General features: G+C 41.3%; 1 protein-coding gene across 3 annotated transcripts in view; it reads left to right on the forward strand.

Annotated features, from left to right (window-relative positions):
- The first annotated feature begins 1416 nt into the window (after positions 1-1416).
- FBXL2 (F-box and leucine rich repeat protein 2) overlaps positions 1417-18125 on the forward strand; it is a 147836-nt gene continuing 131127 nt past the window's right edge. For all 3 annotated transcript variants that reach the window (XR_012095606.1, XR_005241937.2, XM_008009396.3), the window contains exon 1: positions 1417-1668. Coding sequence is in view for 1 of the 3 variants with exons in the window: in XM_008009396.3 (XP_008007587.3) it covers positions 1432-1668 (237 nt within the window). In the remaining 2 variants the exon portion in view is untranslated. The remainder of the gene's footprint in view (positions 1669-18125) is intronic.

The raw sequence follows: 18125 nt of genomic DNA on the forward strand, positions 1-18125 counted from the left end.
CCCAAAGTGCTGGGATTACAGGCGTGAGCCACGTTGCCCAGCCTGTATTTTTTTCTAAGTGCTATGAGAAGCCACTGAAAATGCTGCTGTTGTGTAGGATGCAGGAGTGAAGACATGGGATCACAGTTCACTTGTGCTGCTATAACAAAATACCACAGGACTGTGTAATTTATAAACAATAGAAATTCATTTTTCACAGTTCTGGAGGCTGGGAAGTCTAAGATCAAGGTGCTGGCCGGTTTGGTGTCTGGTGAGGGCCGCTCTGCTTCTGAGATGGTGTCATGCTGCTGCATCCTCTGGAGGGGATTGCTGTGTCCTCACATGGCAGAAGGGATGAAAAGGCAAAAAGGGGCTGAATTCATTCCCTCAAGTTCTCTTATAAAGGCGTTAATCCCATTCATGAGGACAGAGCTCTCACGGCCTACTCTCTACCTTGAGGCCCTCTTTCTAAAACTGTCACATTTGACACATTTTCACACAAAGTTTGGAGGGGACACAAACATTCAAATCGTAGCACATGTGGAGATGAATTTGGGTGAGACAACAGTGGCTGTGAAGTGGAGATGTTGTAGAGTGGATAGATTGAGAATTTAAGGTGGAGTCAAGAATATGTGATAATGGACTGGAAGTGAAGTGTGAGGAAACAGAGGAATCAGGGACAATTCTTAGGTTTTTGTCTTAACAATCAATGGGATAGAATGGACTTTTGCTTTGAGAAGACTGGGGAGTAAGAAACTTGGATCAAGGGGTTTATTTGGGCCATATTACATTGTGATGTCTATTAGGCACTCGGGGGGGAGGGTGTCAGGTCAGCTGTTGAATATGATTCTTCACAGATTTTTTTTTACATTTTAAAATTCTTTATCTTCTTTTGGTAACTTTATTTTTGTTGTTGTTGTTTTTATTTTGTCAGTTTTTTTTCTGCTTCTAATACACCAAGCACATTTTTTTTTCTTTCTTTTTTTTTATTTTTTGTAGAGTCAGGGTCTTGCTATGTTGCCCTGGCAGGTCTCAAACTCCTGGCCTCAAGCAATCCTCCTGCTTCAGCCTCTCAAAGTGCTGGGATTACAGGCGTGAGCCACCGCGCCTGGCCCCAAGATAATCATTTTTAATCTAAAAAAGTAGATTATAAAACAGTTACCTATGGTTTGCCACCATTTTTAAGAATACAGTATACTATAACATCTCAGTGGAAGCTTCAAGCAGATAGAATGGAATCTGAGCAGTGGCTACTTCAGGTGCTGGGATGAGTGTGGTTTTATCCTTTTAAATTCTTGTTATTGGTAATTTAAAATGTTTTCAATAATCATGCATTACCTGTATAACATTTTTTTAAATAATAAGAAAAAAATCCATGGTCTCTTTCAGCTGGGCAGTCTGCGGCTGGGTAATCTGTCAGGTGAGGGTCATCAAGGTGATCAGGCTGAGAGGATGGACCAGATACAAAGTGGGAGAGGCGAAGAGGCCCCGTTCCAGGGCCGGGGGCGAGGGGTGGGCGGTCCAAAGGGCACCGCCCCTGCGGGTCACGTGCTCGCCGGCCACCAATGGCCGCCTCCGAGCCCACCTTGGGGACGGGGCGGGGCGCCTGGCTGGCGTCACCAGGACAACGGGCGTCGCCGGCGCCGTGTGACTTCGAGCTGTGGGCTCGCTCGCGGCTCTTCGGCCATGGTGAGTCTGGGACCCGCGTCTGCCCAGCCGCCCCGCCCTACCCCTACCGGGCTGGGTCCCCAAGCCGCCGCCCGCTAGGGTCGGGCGGGCGGCGCTGGGGTCGTGGAGAGGCCGGGCCGCGGCCTGCGAGGCTGCTGGGCAGGGCAGGGCTGGGCGGGCCCGGGGAGGGATAACCTGGGGGATTCAGAGCGCCCGCCTGCCGGGGGGCGACCGCGATGCAGCGTTCCCTGCCGCTGGAGTCTGGGTGACAGCCCGGACCCCCACCCAGTGGGCCGCCGGACGACGTGACGCTGTTTGGCCCGAGAGAGCCTGGGAAGCCACCCAAGGAGGGTGTGGTTAAACAAAAAATCATACATATGAATATCATATGTATTTATATTTACACCAAAGCAGTCTATGTGCCTCCAGTTTTGTTTATATGCAATTGTATATAACTAATATAAGACATAGATCTTCCTTTCAAAATCATCATTCTGATAGGTTTTTTAGCACGTGGAAATTAACATTTTTGATTTTAGAGATCCCTCCCCTCCTTTTTAAAAAATAGGGGGCATTAAGCTGGAGGGTTTGTTTTCTCAGTGCCGCACCCTCACTAAGGGATTTAATTAATTCATAATTAGTACATTGTAAACGTCTTAAATCATTACCTTTGTTAGTTAACTTCAGACGGCTTGGGCATAACACCTGTCCCCCTTTAAGCTCGTTTTAAAAACGTGACTCGGTTTCACTCGTCGGAGGTGCTGGCTTGAATAGACAAGTTCAGAGAATTGCCAACCGAAGGTATGGTTCTCCAGAGGCCTTCATGGGGTGTAAGAAAAGAGAGGAGCTAGACTCCTTGCTTGGGGACACACCCTTGGTATAGAATACTTGAGGAGGTATGGGGGTAGGTGTAGGCAATAGGGAAATAGCTAGTTTTTAGAAACAGGTTTTTGTTTTAACCATGGGTGATTAAGTGGAGATTTTCTTCTTATCTGCAGGAGTTTAGTGGAAGTGCTGATGAGCTGAGAATGCAGGGTGCTCCCCAAGTGCCAGCTGGCCTCGTGGAGAAAAAACTAGCATTAGGAATCCTGGCTGGCTCAGTTTTTTTTTCTTAATAACCAAGGAGAGGGGTGGTGGTAGGAGGTGGATGGTGTCTCTCATTGACTCTGGAAAAGCAACTTCCAAGTGTGTGGCATTATTGCTGGCAGGAGAAGAACATCACCCACAAATCACAGTACCATGTAATGCCTTTATTTTGTATATGTTTCTTTTTTAAATTGCGAATTGCTTTTTAAGTGACAAATTAATGGAGCTGGCAAGAGTTTCAGAAAGCGAATTTTACAAAGATATAAGTGTTTCAAATATTGCAGTAATTTACTGTTACATGTTATATGTGAGAAAACCGTAACAATTGTAGCAAGGAGAAGGAATATCCAGGGATTAAATTTTCACAGCTGTCTGAAGTCTCATATTCCTCCTGTCATCCATTTTCCTTTATTTTCACTTCTTCCACTTATTTCGTTCTGACCCACAGCCCACCTTCATTCACTATTGTGAATTTTAGAGTTTTACTTTAAAATAAAAGCATTTACTGTAGTTTTATATTAGTGGTTGCTTTGCTGAACTTATAATGCTTTGCTCTTTAAGCATTACGAATTTAACTCATGGGAACTTAATGGATAAGGTGTCTAGGCTTCCATGGAAGTGGGGAATGGTTGGTACAGGAGGGAGAGGGATGAAGCGGCTGCATGTATATGTCTTCCCCAAAACTGTATTCTTTTTTTCTTTGAGACGGAGTCTCGTTCTGTCTCCAGGCTGGAGTGCAGTGGTGCGATCTCAGCTCACTTCAACCTCTGCCTCCCGGGTTCAGGCGATTCTCCTGCCTCAGCCTCCTAAGTAGCTGGGACTACAGGCGTGTGCCACCACATCCAGCTAGTTTTTGTATTTTTAGTAGAGATGGGGTTTCACCATGTTGGCCAGGATGGTCTCGATCTCTTGACCTTGTGCTCCTCCGGCTTTGACCTCCCAAAGTGCTGGAATTATAGGCGTGAGTCACCACACCTGGCCCCCAGAACTGTATTCTAAATCACATTGCACTTCCTTAACTGCTTGAATCTAAATATAAAACTTCAGCCATTGATGTAAATGACTTGGCACATTAATTTTGGAACTATTTCTCAATGAAAATTTCTTCAATTAAGCCATTTATTTCTACTCTGTAATAATGACAGCTAACATTTATTGTGTACATATGTACATAGTTATTACTATAGAGGCAGTAGAAATTTTTCTAAGAGTCTTAAATGATCACAACCACCTTGTGATGAAGATACCTTTATCCTGTTTTAGAGATGAGGAAATTGAGGCACAGATAGGTAAAGTAACTTGCCTAGGTCACCCCACTGATAAATTGAGCCACGTTTAAAACCCGGCAGTTTCTCTCAACCTGTTTATGGATTGTACTGTAATGTATAGTGTATCTTTATATGTTTCCTCATATATATGTTAGGAAATTAGTTTTCTTTCTTATTAGGACTTTAAGGTTTTTGAACACTTATAAATAACTTGTGTTTTGTTGTTTCTAGCACTGGGTTAGATATTACAGAACAGGGTAGGCATGCCTAGCCCTCTCTCCCCTCTTCTTTCCTTCTTTCACAAAGTTGAAATGACAAGGAATTAATAAAGACATGAATTAGATCAGCGTTCTTACTCACGGCTATACTAGCATTGAGTTTCTCCTGTCACATCAGTTCAGTTAAGGAATTGGCATCCGCTTTTTGTGTGAATCACAAAGACAAGTGTTTTACATAAAGCCTTTTGGATGTGGAGGATGTAACAGTGTTTTTTAAAAATATATTCTCTGAGATTTTCCTAATTTTTAGATTTTAGTTTCACATTCTACAATCATTATGAAAAGACTTCAAGGCTGGGCTCAGTGGCTCACACCTGTAATCCCAGCACTTTGGGAGGCTGAGGTGGAGGATTGCTCGAGTCCAGGAGATCAAGGCTGTGCTGAGTTGTGTTCACACCATTGCACTCCAGCCTGGGCAACAGAGCAAGGCCCTGTATCCAAAAAAGGAAAAAAAGGCATTTAATAATTGTTTAAATTTTAATTCACATGGAACAAAATCTCTTGGGATATATATGACTTGTCAAGTTTTTGTTACTGTTTAACACTTTATCGTGTAAAGCAGATTTATTTTTTGGAAATAAATAATATTTTATCATATAATTTTCCAGTTTAATTTGTTCATTTGGACTTTCCTATTTTGACACTTCTCTTTCTGTATTTGTGGTCAAGACTTGTCACAGGTATTGGGAAGCAGAAGATGGAGGGAAACACTGCAAAAATAGTTTTGCACATTAAAGTGACTTTTAAAAATTTTTTAATTTAATTTTATTTTTATTATACTTTAAGTTCTAGGGTACATGTGCACAACAGGCAGGTTTGTTACATATATATACATGTGCCATGTTGGTGTGCTGTACCCGTTAACTTGTCATTTACATTAGGTATATCTCCTAATGCTATCCCTCCCCACTCTCTTCACCCCATGACAGGCCCCAGTGTGTGATGTTCCCCACCCTGTGTCCAAGTGTTCTCATTGTTCAGTTCTCACCTATGAGTGAGAACATGCAGTGTTTGGTTTTCTCTCCCTGCAATGGTTTGCTCAGAATGATGGTTTCCAGCTTCATCCATGTCCCTACAAATGACATGAACTCATTCTTTTTTATGGCTGCATAGTATTCCATGGTGTATATGTGTCACATTTTCTTAATCCAGTCTATCATTGATGGACATTTGGGTTGGTTACAAGTCTTTGCTATTGTGAATAGTGCCTCAATAAACATACGTGTGCGTGTGTCTTTATAGCAGCATGATTTACAATCCCTTGGGTATATACCCAGTAATGGGATGGCTGGGTCAAATGGTATTTCTAGTTCTAGATCCTTGAGGAATAGCCACACTGTCTTCCACAATGGTTGAACTAGTTTACAGTCCCACCAACAGTATAAAAGTGTTCCTGTTTCTCCACATCCTCTCCAGCATCTGTTGTTTCCTGACTTTTTAATGATTGCCATTCTACTGGTGTGAGATGGTATCTCATTGTGGTTTTGATTTGCATTTCTCTGATGGCCAGTGACGATGAGCATTTTTTCATGTGTCTGTTGGCTGCATGAATGTCTTCTTTTGAGAAGTGTCTGTTCATATCCTTTGCCCACTTTTTGATGGGATTATTTGATTTTTGTCTTGTAAATTTGTTTAAGTTCTTTGTAGATTCTGGATATTAGCCCTTTGTCAGATGGGTAGATTGTAAAAATTTTCTCCCATTCTGTGGGTTGCCTGTTCGCTGTGATGGTGGTTTCTTTTGCTGTGCAGAAGCTCTTTAGTTTAATTAGATACCATTTGTCAAATTTGGCTTTTGTTGCCATTGCTTTTGGTGTTTTAGTCATGAAGTCCTTGCCCATGCCTATGTCCTGGAATGGTATTGCCTAGGTTTTCTTCTAGGGTTTTTATGGTTTTAGGTCTAACATTGAAGTCTTTAATCCATCTTGAATTAATTTTTGTATAAGGTGTAAGGAAGGTATCCAGTTTCAGCTTTCTACATATGGCTAGCCAGTTTTCCCAGCACCATTGATTAAATAGGGAATCGTTTCCCCATTTCTTGTTTTTGTCAGGTTTGTCAAAGATCAGATGGTTGTAGATGTGTGGTATTATATCTGAGGGCTCTGTTCTGTTCCTTTGGTCTACATCTCTGTTTTGGTACCAGTACCATGCTGTTTTTGTTGGTTACTGTAGCCTTGTAGTATAGTTTGAAGTCAGGTAGTGTGATGCCTCCAGGTTTGTTCTTTTTGCTTAGGATTGTCTTGGCAATGTAGGCTCTTTTTGTTTCCCTATGGACTTTAGTTTTTTCCAGTTCTGTGAAGAAAGTCATTGGTAGCTTGATGGGGATGGCATTGAATCTATAAATTACCTTGGGCAGTATGGCCATTTTCACAGCATTGATTCTTCCTACCCATGAACATGGAATGTTCTTCCATTTGTTTGTGTCCTCTTTTTTTTTGTTGAGCAGTTGTTTGTAGTTCTCCTTGAAGAGGTCCTTCATGTCCCTTGTAAGTTGGATTCCTAGGTATTTTATTCTCTTTGAAGCAATTGTGAATGGGAGTTCACTCATGATTTGGCTGTTTGTCTATTGTTGGTGTGTAGGAATGCTTGTGATTTTTGCACATTAATTTTGTATCCTGAGACTTTGCTGAAGTTGATTATCAGCTTAAGGAGATCTTGGGCTGAGACAATGGGGTTTTCTAAATATATAATCATGTCATCTGCAAACAGGGACAATTTGACTGCCTCTTTTACTAATTGAATACCCTTTATTTCTTTCTCCTGCCTGATTGCCTGGCCAGAACTTCCAACAGTATGTTGTATAGAGTGATGAGAGAGGGCATCCCTGTCTTGTGCCAGTTTTCAAAGGGAATGCTTCCAGCTTTTGCCCATTCAGTATGATATTGGCTGTGGGTTTGTCATAAGTCACTCTTGTTATTTTGAGATACATCCCATCAATACCTAGTTTATTGAGAGTTTTTAGCAAGAAGGGCTGTTGAATTTTGTCGAAGGCCTTTTCCTGCATCTTTTGAGATAATCATGTGGTTTTTGTCATTGGTTCTGTTTATATGATGGATTACATTTATTGATTTGCATATGTTGAACCAGCCTTGCATCCCAGGGATGAAGCCAACTTGATCGTGGTGGATAAGCTTTTTGTTGTGCTGCTGGATTTGGTTTGCCAGTATTTTATTGAGAATTTTTGCATCAGTGTTCATCAGGGATGTTGGTTTTAATTCTCTTTTTTTGTAGTGTCTCTGCCAAGCTTTGGTATCAGGATGATGCTGGCCTCATAAAATGAGTTAGGGAGGATTCCCTCTTTTTCTGTTGATTGGAATAGTTTCAGGAGTGGTACCAGCTCATCTTTGTACTTCTGGTAGAATTCGGCTGTGAATCTGTCTGGTCCAGGACTTTTTTTGGTTGGTAGCCTGTTAATTATTGCCTCAATTTCAGAGCCCATTATTGCTCTATTCAGGGATTCAACTTCTTCCTGGTTTAGTCTTGGGAGGGTGTATGTGTCCAGGAATTTATCCATTTCTTCTAGATTTTCTAGTTTATTTGTGTAAAGGTGTTTATAGTATTCTCTGATGGTAGTTTGTATTTCTGTGGGATCAGTGGTGATATCCCCTTTATCATTTTTTATTGCATCTATTTGATTCTTCTCTCTTCTTTATTAGTCTTGCTAGCAGTCTATCAATTTTGTTGATCTTTTCAAAAAACCTCCTGGATTCATTGATTTTTTGAAGGGTTTTTTGTGTGTCTTTCTCCTTTAGTTCTGCTCTGATCTTAGTTATTTCTTGCCTTCTGCTAGCTTTTGAATGTGTTTGCTCTTGCTTCTCTATTTCCTTTAATTGTGATGTTAGGGTGTCAATTTTAGATCTTTCGTGCTTTCTCTTGTGGGCATTTAGTGCTATAAATTTCCTTCTACACACTCCTTTAAATGTCCCAGAGATTCTGGTATGCTGTGTCTTTGTTCTCATTGGTTTCAAGGAACATCTTTATTTCCGCCTTCATTTCGTTATGTACCCAGTAGTCATTCAGGAGCAGGTTGTTCAGTTTCCATGTAGTTGAGCAGTTTTGAGTGAGTTTCTTAATCCTGAGTTCTAGTTTGATTGCCCTGTGGTTTGAGAGACAGTTTGTTATAATTTATCTTCTTTTACATTTGCTTATTGTGGGATCTGGCCAGCAGCCCACAATGCAATGGGTCTCTCTCTCTTTGTTCCCAGGTGGATCGGCAGGTCGAGAAATAATACACACACGCAAGATAGTGAAAGCTGGGTCCAGGGGGGTCACCGCCTTCTGGTCCTGTGGTGCCAACAATGCACTGGACCAGCATTTATTATTAAGTTTATTGAGGGCAGGGGTAGGTTAGTGAGGGATTTAGGATCATTTGATTATGAGGTGAGATGGTCACATGGTGATGAAGTAATTCTTTAACATAACATCTGTATGCAGAAATACAGTATACAGAGATAAGAATTTATAATATATTGTGTGCATCAGTAATTTCTAACAGAGCCTTAAAACAGAAACACAGTCGTTCCGTAACCTATGATTAGCAAGATATTAATCAGCAGTAACCGTTGCAGCAAAAGCTGGTTACAAACAATCCATAGTAACAGGACGTGAAGCTAGACAACTGGTTAGACCAGAAATTCTCAGAAGAGAGTATGCCTTAACCCTAAAGAGGCCTAGAAGAGCCATGGCAAGATGAGGGTGTTTATAGCCCTATCTTATCCACATGGACAGGTGTCCCCCCCATGCATCCATTTATAGGCTCTCCATGAGGGTCGCATTCCATTCCCAGAGCTATGAACATCTGCTTTTCTGGGATAGGAATCTTGGTGATGTGAAACCTACCTGACTGCACGTCCATTCATAGGCTCTCTGTAGGAGGAAGCACATCACGCACTGTTGGCTCATTCTGGCAGTCTAACCTGGCATTGTCTTTACACAATCCTGCATGCAATTTTGTATTTACAATAATAAGGAGCATTTCATCTTTTATTCCGTAGCAATAGTTTCAGGGGGTCTCCCTACATTTGCTGAGGAGTGCTTCCAACTGTGTGGTCAATTTTGGAATAAGTGCAATGTGCTGCTGAGAAGAATGTATATTCTATTGATTTGGGGTGAAGAGTTCTGTAGATGTCTATTAGGTCCACTTGGTGCAGAGCTGAGTTCAGTTCCTGGATATCCTTGTTAACGTTCTGTCTTGTTGATTTGTCTCATGTTTACAGTGGGGTGTTAAAGTCTCTTTGTAGGTCTCTAAGGGCTTGCTTTATGAATCTGGGTACTCCTGTATTGAGTGCATATGTATTTACGATAGCTCTTCTTGTTGAATTGATCCCTTTACCATTATGTAATGACCTTCTTTGTCTCTTTTGATCTTTGTTGCTTTAAAGTCTGTTTTATCAGAGATAGGATTGCAACACCTGCTTTTTTTGTTTTCCATTTGCTTTGTAGATCTTTCTCCATCCCTTTATTTTGAGCCTATGTGTGTCTCTTCATGTGAGATGGGTGTCCTGAATACAGCACACTGATGGATCTTGACTCTTTATCCAATTTGCCAGTCTGTGTCTTTTAATTGGAGCATTTAGCCCATTTACATTTAAGGTTAATATTGTTATGTGTGAATTTGGTGTGTCATTATGATGTTAGCTGGTTATTTTGCTCGTTAGTTGATGCAGTTTCTTCCTAGCATCAATGGTCTTTACAATTTGGCATGTTTTTGCAGTGGCTGATACCAGTTTTTCCTTTCCATGTTTAGTGCTTCCTTCAGGAGCTCTTCTAAGGCAGGCCTGGTGGTGACAAAATCTCTCAGCATTTGCTCGTCTGTAAAGGATTTTGTTTCTCCTTCACTTATGAAGCTTAGTTTGGCAGGATATGAAATTCTGGGTTGAAAATTCCTTTCTTTAAGAATGTTGAATATTGGCCTTCACTATCTTCTGGCTTGTAGAGTTTCTGCAGAGAGATCCACTGTTAGTCTGATGGGCTTCCCTTTGTGGGTAACCTGACCTTTCTCTCTGGCATTTTTTCCTTCATTTCAACTTTGGTGAATCTGACAATTATGTGTCTTGGAGTTGCTCTTCTTGAGGAGTATCTTTTTGGCGTTCTCTGTATTTCCTGAATTTGAATGTTGGGCTGCCTTACTAGGTTGGGGAAGTTCTCCTGGATAATATCCTGAAGAGTGTTTTCGAACTTGGTTCCATTCTCCCTGTTGCTTTCAGGTATACCAATCAGACGTAGATTTGGTCTTTTCACATAGTCCCATATTTCTTGGAGGCTTTGTTCATTTCCTTTTACTCTTTTTTCTCTAAACTTCTCGCTTCATTTCATTCATTTGATCTTCAATCACTGATACCCTTTCTTCCACTTGAGCAAATCAGCTACTGAAGCTTGTGCATTTGTCATGTAGTTCTTGTGCCATGGTTTTCAGATCCATCAGGTCAATTAAGGTCTTTTCTACACTGTTTATTCTAGTTAGCCATTCGTCTAATCTTTTTTCAAGGTTTTTAGCTTCTTTGCGATGGGCTCGAACATCCTCCTTTAGCTCAGAGAAGTTTGTTATTACTGATCATCTGAAGACTTCTTGCCCCAAAGTCATTCTCCATCCAGCTTTGTTCCATTGCTGGCAAGGGGCTGAGTTCCTTTGGAGGAGAAGAGGCACTCTGATTTTTAGAATTTTCAGCTTTTCTTCTCTGGTTTCTCCCCATCTTTGTGGTTTTATCTACCTTTGGTCTTTGATGATGGTGATGTACAGATGGGCTTTTGGTGTGGTTGTCCTTTCTGTTTGTTAGTTTTTCTTCTAATAGTCAGGACCCTTACTCAGCTGCAGGTCTGTTGGAGTTTGCTGGGGGTCCACTCCAGACCCTGTTTGCCTGGGTATCACCAGCGGAGGCTGCAGAACAGCAAATATTGCAGAACAGAAAATGTTGCTGCCTGATCTTTCCTCTGGAAGCTTCATCTCAGATGGGCACCTGGCTGTGTGAGGTGTCAGTTGGCCCCTGCTGGGAGGTGTCTCCCAGTTAGGCTACTCGGGAGTCAGGGACCCACTTGAGGAGGCAATCTGTTCATTCTCAGATGTCAAACTCTGTGCTGGGAGAACCACTGCTGTCTTCAAAGCTGTCAGACAGGGACATTTAAGTCTGCAGAAGTTTCTGCTGCCTTTTGTTCAGCTATGCCCTGCCCCGAGAGGTAGAGTCTACAGAGGCAGGCCGGCCTCCTTGATCTGCAGTGGGTTCCACCCAGTTCGAGCTTCCTGGCTGCTTTGTTTACCTACTCAAGCCTCAGCAATGGCGGACGCCCCTCCCCCAGCTTCACTGCTGCCTTGCAGTTCGATATCAGACTGCTGTACTAGCAGTGAGCGAGGCTCTGTGGGCGTGGGACCCTCCAAGCTGGGCGTGGGATATAATATCCTGGTGTACCATTTGCTAAGACTGTTGGAAAAGCTCAGTATTAGCATGGGAGTGTCCCGATTTTCCAGGTACCGTCTGTCATGGCTCCCCTTGGCTAGGAAAGGGAATTCTCCAACCCCTTGTGCTTCCTGGGTGAGGTGATGCCCCACTCTGCTCCGTGGGCTGCACCCACTGTCCAACAAGCCCCAGTGAGATGAACCCAGTACCTCAGTTGGAAATGCAGAAATCACCTGTCTTCTGCATCACTCACGCTGGGAGCTGTAGACTGGAGCTGTTCCTATTCAGCCCTCTTGGAACCTCCCACCGTAAAGTGATTTTTTTTTTAAACTCAAGGTTTACAGACAGTTTTGGTCTTTTTGTCATTATATGACATAGGTAAGAGAATTTATATGATGAGATCTATGTTAATAGATCAAGAAAAGTAGAGATTTCCCTATTAATTTTTCTTCTCTTGACAATATTGATCTCCCTTTTGTCTCCACTATTGTGGGGCAGGGAGTAATTTTTAGTAATTGTAATAATAGCTTTCTTTTATAGAGCCCATTCTCTATATCCAGTTCTGGGCTGATCACATTTATCTTACTCAATTCTTCCAATGTCCCTAAGAAATTGACATTTGTTATTTTATTTTATTTATTTATTTTTTATTTGGGGACAAGGCCTCGCTCTGTCATCCAGGCTGGAGTGCAGTGGCTCGACTCACTGTAGCTTTGAACTCTTGGATTCAAGCAATCCTCCCACCTCATCCTACTAAGGTCCTGGGATTATAGGTGTGAGCCACTGCACCCAGCCTGAGTTTGACATTATTCCCATTTAATAGGGCTAAACTGAGTAGGCAATTTGCCCAAGGTCATATGGTTAGTGAGTGGCAGAGCCAGGATTTGAACTCAACCAGTCTGTTTCCAAAGCCTGGGCTCTTAACCATTACATTATGGCTTCTTGCCAACCTAAAGATTGTGCCCAGTGCCTGGCACAAATGTACTAATTACACCAAGATTAAGAGTCTTAATGTCTTAGCTGAGTCAGCAGGCTCTTTTAAATTTTATCGCAAACTGTTGTCATGTTGTCTAATGACATCCTGAAGGATTTAGGTGTTTTTTTTCCTCCCCCCCACCCCAGTTCAGACAACCAAAGCTCAGATATGGACAGCTGTGGGTTGGCTACACTTTTACTGCTGTTTTTCCTACTTCACTTTGAATCTCACTGCTACCCTGTGTAGTGTCTATATCAGCTACTGCCTCTTCTAGCACTAGGGTGGCCATGAGAGAGACAGGGATGGAGCAGGGAAGTCTAAGGAAACAGAACAGGGCATTTATTTGGAAGTTTTTAATGGAGTCAGAATCAGAGTTCAAACCCAGATTTCCCAGTTCTCAGTGCTGCCTCTACAACTGTGTCTTTCCGTTGATTTTTCTGTTCTTTGGGTTTCTGTCCAATACATATTTATTGTGTGCTACTGTGTGCTAGTGACTGTTCTAGTCAGTGGATATCCAGCAGCGCACAAACAGAGGTTGGCTCTCCTCTCATGGAACTTATATTCTAGTGGCAGTGAGACAGATAAACAGATAAGGTGGTGAAAAGTACTTCGGAGAAAAATAAAGCTGGGTAGGACAGAAAGAATTGTAGGGCAGGGTTGGAAAGTGAATGAGAGAAGGGAGGTGTTGCTTTTAATGTAGAATAGAAGGGAAGGCCTCTCTGATAAAGTGACATTTGAGCAGAGGATATGCCATGGGAATGCCTGAAGAAAGACTGTGTCACTAGTCAAAGGTGCTGAGGCAAGAAGATGCCTGTTGTGTTAGATGAACAGAAAGAAAACCAGTGGGGCTGGAGTGTAGTCAGAGAGGGAAGCGTGGTAGGAAGTAAGATCAAAGTAGTTAAGGGAGTCAAATCACATAGGACTTTTAACCTGTGTAAAGGATTTTCACTTTTCCTTTGATGGAAGGGGAAGGGATCGGTGGGGTTTAAGTAGAGGAGTGGCATATATGACTTATATTTTATAAGAGAGTCATTCTGGAGTAAAATTAGGGGAGAAGGGACAAAGCAGGGTGACTATGGCATTATTGTTGCAGTCATCCGTAGGATTAGCTGATGGATTGGTTATGGAATATAAATGATTTTGATGATTTGAGCCTGAGCAAGAGGAAGAAGGACCTGCCATTTGCTGAGATGAAGACCATGGAAGGAGCAAATTTGGGGTAGGGATGAAGAAAACAGAAATTTGACTTCAATGACTCTTGGAGTGTTAGAGTTGGAAGAGACTTTGAGTTCATCTAGTACAATTCTTTCCTTTTACCAACTAGAAATACTAAATACTGAGAGGTTAAATGACTTTCCCGGAGTCAAACAGCCTATACTACTTGTGCAGCATAAAGAGCCCTGGAGTTGTAGTCATGTTCAAATTGTAGCTTTTCTGTTTCTTAGCTCTGAACCTTGGTCAAGTCATTTATTTTCTCCAAGTCTGTTTTTCTTCTATCAAAAAGGATAATAAAGACTTCCATTTCTTGTTACAATGTTGAAAGTTGCAACAGTTGACATTATTGCTCCCATTCTGGTAGTGAGAAAAGTCAGAGAAGGTACAAAATCATAATTTTAAAAAAACCTATCAGAGTTGACACAAAAAAATCTGAAGAAACAAAAATCTGGAAAGTAGTGAGCCCTTCTTCTCAAGAGGAAAAAAAAAAAGAGAGAGAGAGAGATACATAGATACTTTTCATCTATGGTGGAACAGCAAGAGGAAGAATTTGCCATATAAAGAGAAGTCAACTGTTACTGACTGCATGTAGGCTGGAGTGACAATCTGGAATCCTGAGGAGTTCCAACTACAGTGCAGGACTACATTGTACTACCTGCCAACTTTTCCCCCATGGGCCTTCAGTTAGTACATTGGAATAGGAGTTCGGATGCAGGGGCAAGAGAAAGAGAGCTAAGAAGGATCCTGCTGAGGTGGGTGGATTTTGCTGAAGGCTGGGGGCAGGGCAGGAGAGTTAATAGAAATCCCTGTAGTGCACCAGGGGCTTTATGAAGTCTAAGGCTGGGCCTGCAACAGGCTGGGGGCATGGCAAGACAGCTAAGAAATCTCTTTATGACTATCTAGGCTTTTACTGAGGACAAGTCAGCCTTTGAGAAGGCATAGTCAGGGTAACAGAGCAAAAAGAGATCTCCTCAAGGCACAGAAAACAGAAGGTGGTGCTGGAGACCAAGGACAACACCCTAGCTGAAAGCTGGAATGTGAGGGGAGGGCAGAGAGGAGGGAAGATATCTCACAGTTCGGAAAGCTAGCATAGGTTATGAAGCTCAGAGATGTATGAAGCTTCAACAGTGCTCAGATTTTAGCTTCTCCTGAAGGTAAAGTTCTGATTTCACCCTGAAATTATTATAAGCCAATCATGAACTAACACTACAATCTCAAACCCAGCTCAACTATAGATTAAAAGGATTGAGCTGTCACTCCCAGTTTCCCAACAACTTAATTGAAGAAGGAACTTCCCTTTATGGAGATAAATTAATGTTCTTTTATACACAGTATCTGGCATGAAATAAATTATGAGATAGAGAAAGAAACAAGAAAATGTGATCCATGGTCATGGGAAGAAGGAGGCAACAGAAACAGTGTCAGTGATGGCCCAGACGTTGAACAACATGGATAAACAGAGAAAATTTCAGCAGAAAGATGTAAACTATTTCTTCAAGTGGAAATGCTAGAAATGAAAAATATATTAGAAATGAAGGATTCATTTGATAGGCTTAATAGCAGACTGCACACAGCAGAAGAAAGCACCAGTAAACTTAGGGACAGATCAATAAAAATCAGCATTCAAGATCTGTGGGACAATACAAAATTGTCTAGCATACATGCAACTAAAGTTCAAGAAGGAGAGGAGGAAGAGCAGGGACAGAAGTCTAAATTGAGGTATATCAGAGTCGACTTTCTGAAAATCAAAAATTTTTATAAAGGAAATTTAAAAGGAGGTAGAAAAGAAAAAATTACATAAAGGTGAACAGTAATATGAATAATTGACACCTTGTCAGAAACAATGCAGGTCAGAGGAAAATGAAAATTTTTTTTGAGACAGGGTCTCACTCTGTTGCTCAGACTGGAGTGCAGTGGTGTGAACATAGCTCACTATAGCCTTAATGTCCTGGGCTCAAGAAATTCTCCCACCTTAGCCTCCTGAATAGCTGGGACTACAGGTGCATGCCACCATGCCCAACTACTTTTTAAATTTTCTGTAGAGACAGTGTCTTACTGTGTTACGCAGGCTGGTCTTAAACTCCTGAGCTAAGTGATCCTCCTGCCTCACCTCCCAAAGTATTGGAATTACAGGTGTAATCTACTGTGCCTGGCCTGGACTAACTTTTTTAAAGTGCTGTATTTTATTTTTTAAGCAAATCTGCTAACCTGGAATTAAATATTCAAAAGTGAAGGAGAAATACAGATATTTTTGAAGGAAGCAAAAACAATTTGTCTACATCAGACCTATATTACAAGCAGTGTTAAAAGAAGTTCTTTAAGTTGAAGGGAAGTTATAATAAAGGAAGTTCAGATCTGAAGGAATGCATTACACCAGGAAGGGTAAATATATGGATTAATATAAGGGACCTTTTAAAATATCTTTCTTTAATACAGACATTTATTTTAAAAATATGGACTATTTAAGGCAGAAATAATAACATATTATTTGGTATATAGTAGTAGTAGAAGTAAGCTATCCAACAGTAAGTGCACAACAAGCCAGGGAAGTCAAATGAAGTTAGACTTTGATAAGTTAAAGATGCACTCTGGGCCGGGCGCGGTGGCTCAGGCCTGTAATCCCAGCACTTTGGGAGGCCGAGACGGGCGGATCACGAGGTCAGAAGATCGAGACCATCCTGGCTAACACGGTGAAACCCTGTCTCTACTAAAACTACAAAAAAACTAGCCAGGTGAGGTGGCGGGCGCCTGTAGTCCCAGCTACTCGGGAGGCTGAGGCAGGAGAATGGCGTGGACCCGGGAGGCGGAGCTTGCAGTGAGCTGAGATCCGGCCACTGCACTCCAGCCCCGGCGACAGAGCGAGACTCTGTCTCAAAAAAAAAAAAAAAGAAAAAAGATGCACTCTGCAATCACTAAAGAAAACATTGAAAAAAATACAGAGGTATAGCTATAAGATCAGTGAAGGAAGTAATAAATATCACATTACGAAAAAGTCAGGAAAGCAGAATAGAGGAACAAAGAAGAGAGGCAAATGGAAAATAAATATAAAGATGGCAGACTTAAAAATCGTGTCAATAATTACATTAAATGTAAAGACCATCATCTCCAATTAAAAGGTAGCAATTGTCAGGCTGGATAAAATAGCATGGTCCAACTATGTGCTGTCTTTATGAATCACTGTAAATATAAAACACAGATTGAAAAAGGGTGAAAAAGATGTACCATGCAAAAAGCATAAGAAAGTTGATGTTGCTATATTAACAAAGTAGACTTTAAAACAAGGGTCATTTCTAGAAAAAAGGATCATTTATCATAATGAATCAATTTATTAAAAATACATAACAGGCCGAGCACAGTGGCTCATGCTTGTAATCTTAGCACTTTGGAAGGCTGAGGGAGGTGGATCACTTGAGCTCAGGAGATCAAGACCAGCCTGGCATACATGGTGAAACCCCATCTCTACTAAAAATACAAAAATTAACTGGACATGGTGATGCACACCTGTAATCCCAGCTTCTTGGGAGGCTGAGGTGGGAGGATCATTGAGCCTGGGAGGCAGAGGTTGCAGTGAGCCAAGATCATGCCACTGCACTCCAGTCTGGGTGACAGAGCAAGCCTCTGTCTCAAAAAAACAAACAAACAAAAAAACCAAAAAAAAACTCGTATGTACCTCACAACAAAGCTTCAAAATATGTGAAACAAAAATTGATAAAACCAAAGAGAAAAAGAGGCAAAACCACAATCATAGCTGAATATAACACCTCTATCACTAATTGACAGAACTTGTGGAGAAAAAAAAAGTCAGTAAAGATATAAAAGATTTGAACACCACTATCAACCAACTTGATACTTGGCATTTATGAAGCAGTACACATCACTACAGAATTTAAAAAAATAGCAAAATGGCAGACGTAAGTCCCTCCTAATCAGTAATTACTATAAGTACAAAAGGATTAAATTTACTAACTAAAATGTAGACACTGGCTGAATGGATAAAAACAAAAATGAGCAAAAAACTTCCCGCATGATCCAATTTTATGTTGTCTACAAGAGATCCTTGGTAGATCAAAAGACAGGTTAAAAGTGAGCTGGGTTGGCTATACTAATGTCAGACAAAATAGACTAAGTTATAATAAAAATTGTTACATGAGACAAAGGTGATTTTATGTTGATAAAAGGTTAATTCCTGCAGGAACCATAATGATTATAAGCACATATGCACCAAACAACAGAGCCACAAATATATGCAGCAAACTGACAAAAATAA

The sequence above is a fragment of the Chlorocebus sabaeus genome, chromosome 15 (assembly GCF_047675955.1).
Source record: "Chlorocebus sabaeus isolate Y175 chromosome 15, mChlSab1.0.hap1, whole genome shotgun sequence".
In the NCBI taxonomy this organism is placed as follows: Eukaryota; Metazoa; Chordata; class Mammalia; order Primates; family Cercopithecidae; genus Chlorocebus; species Chlorocebus sabaeus.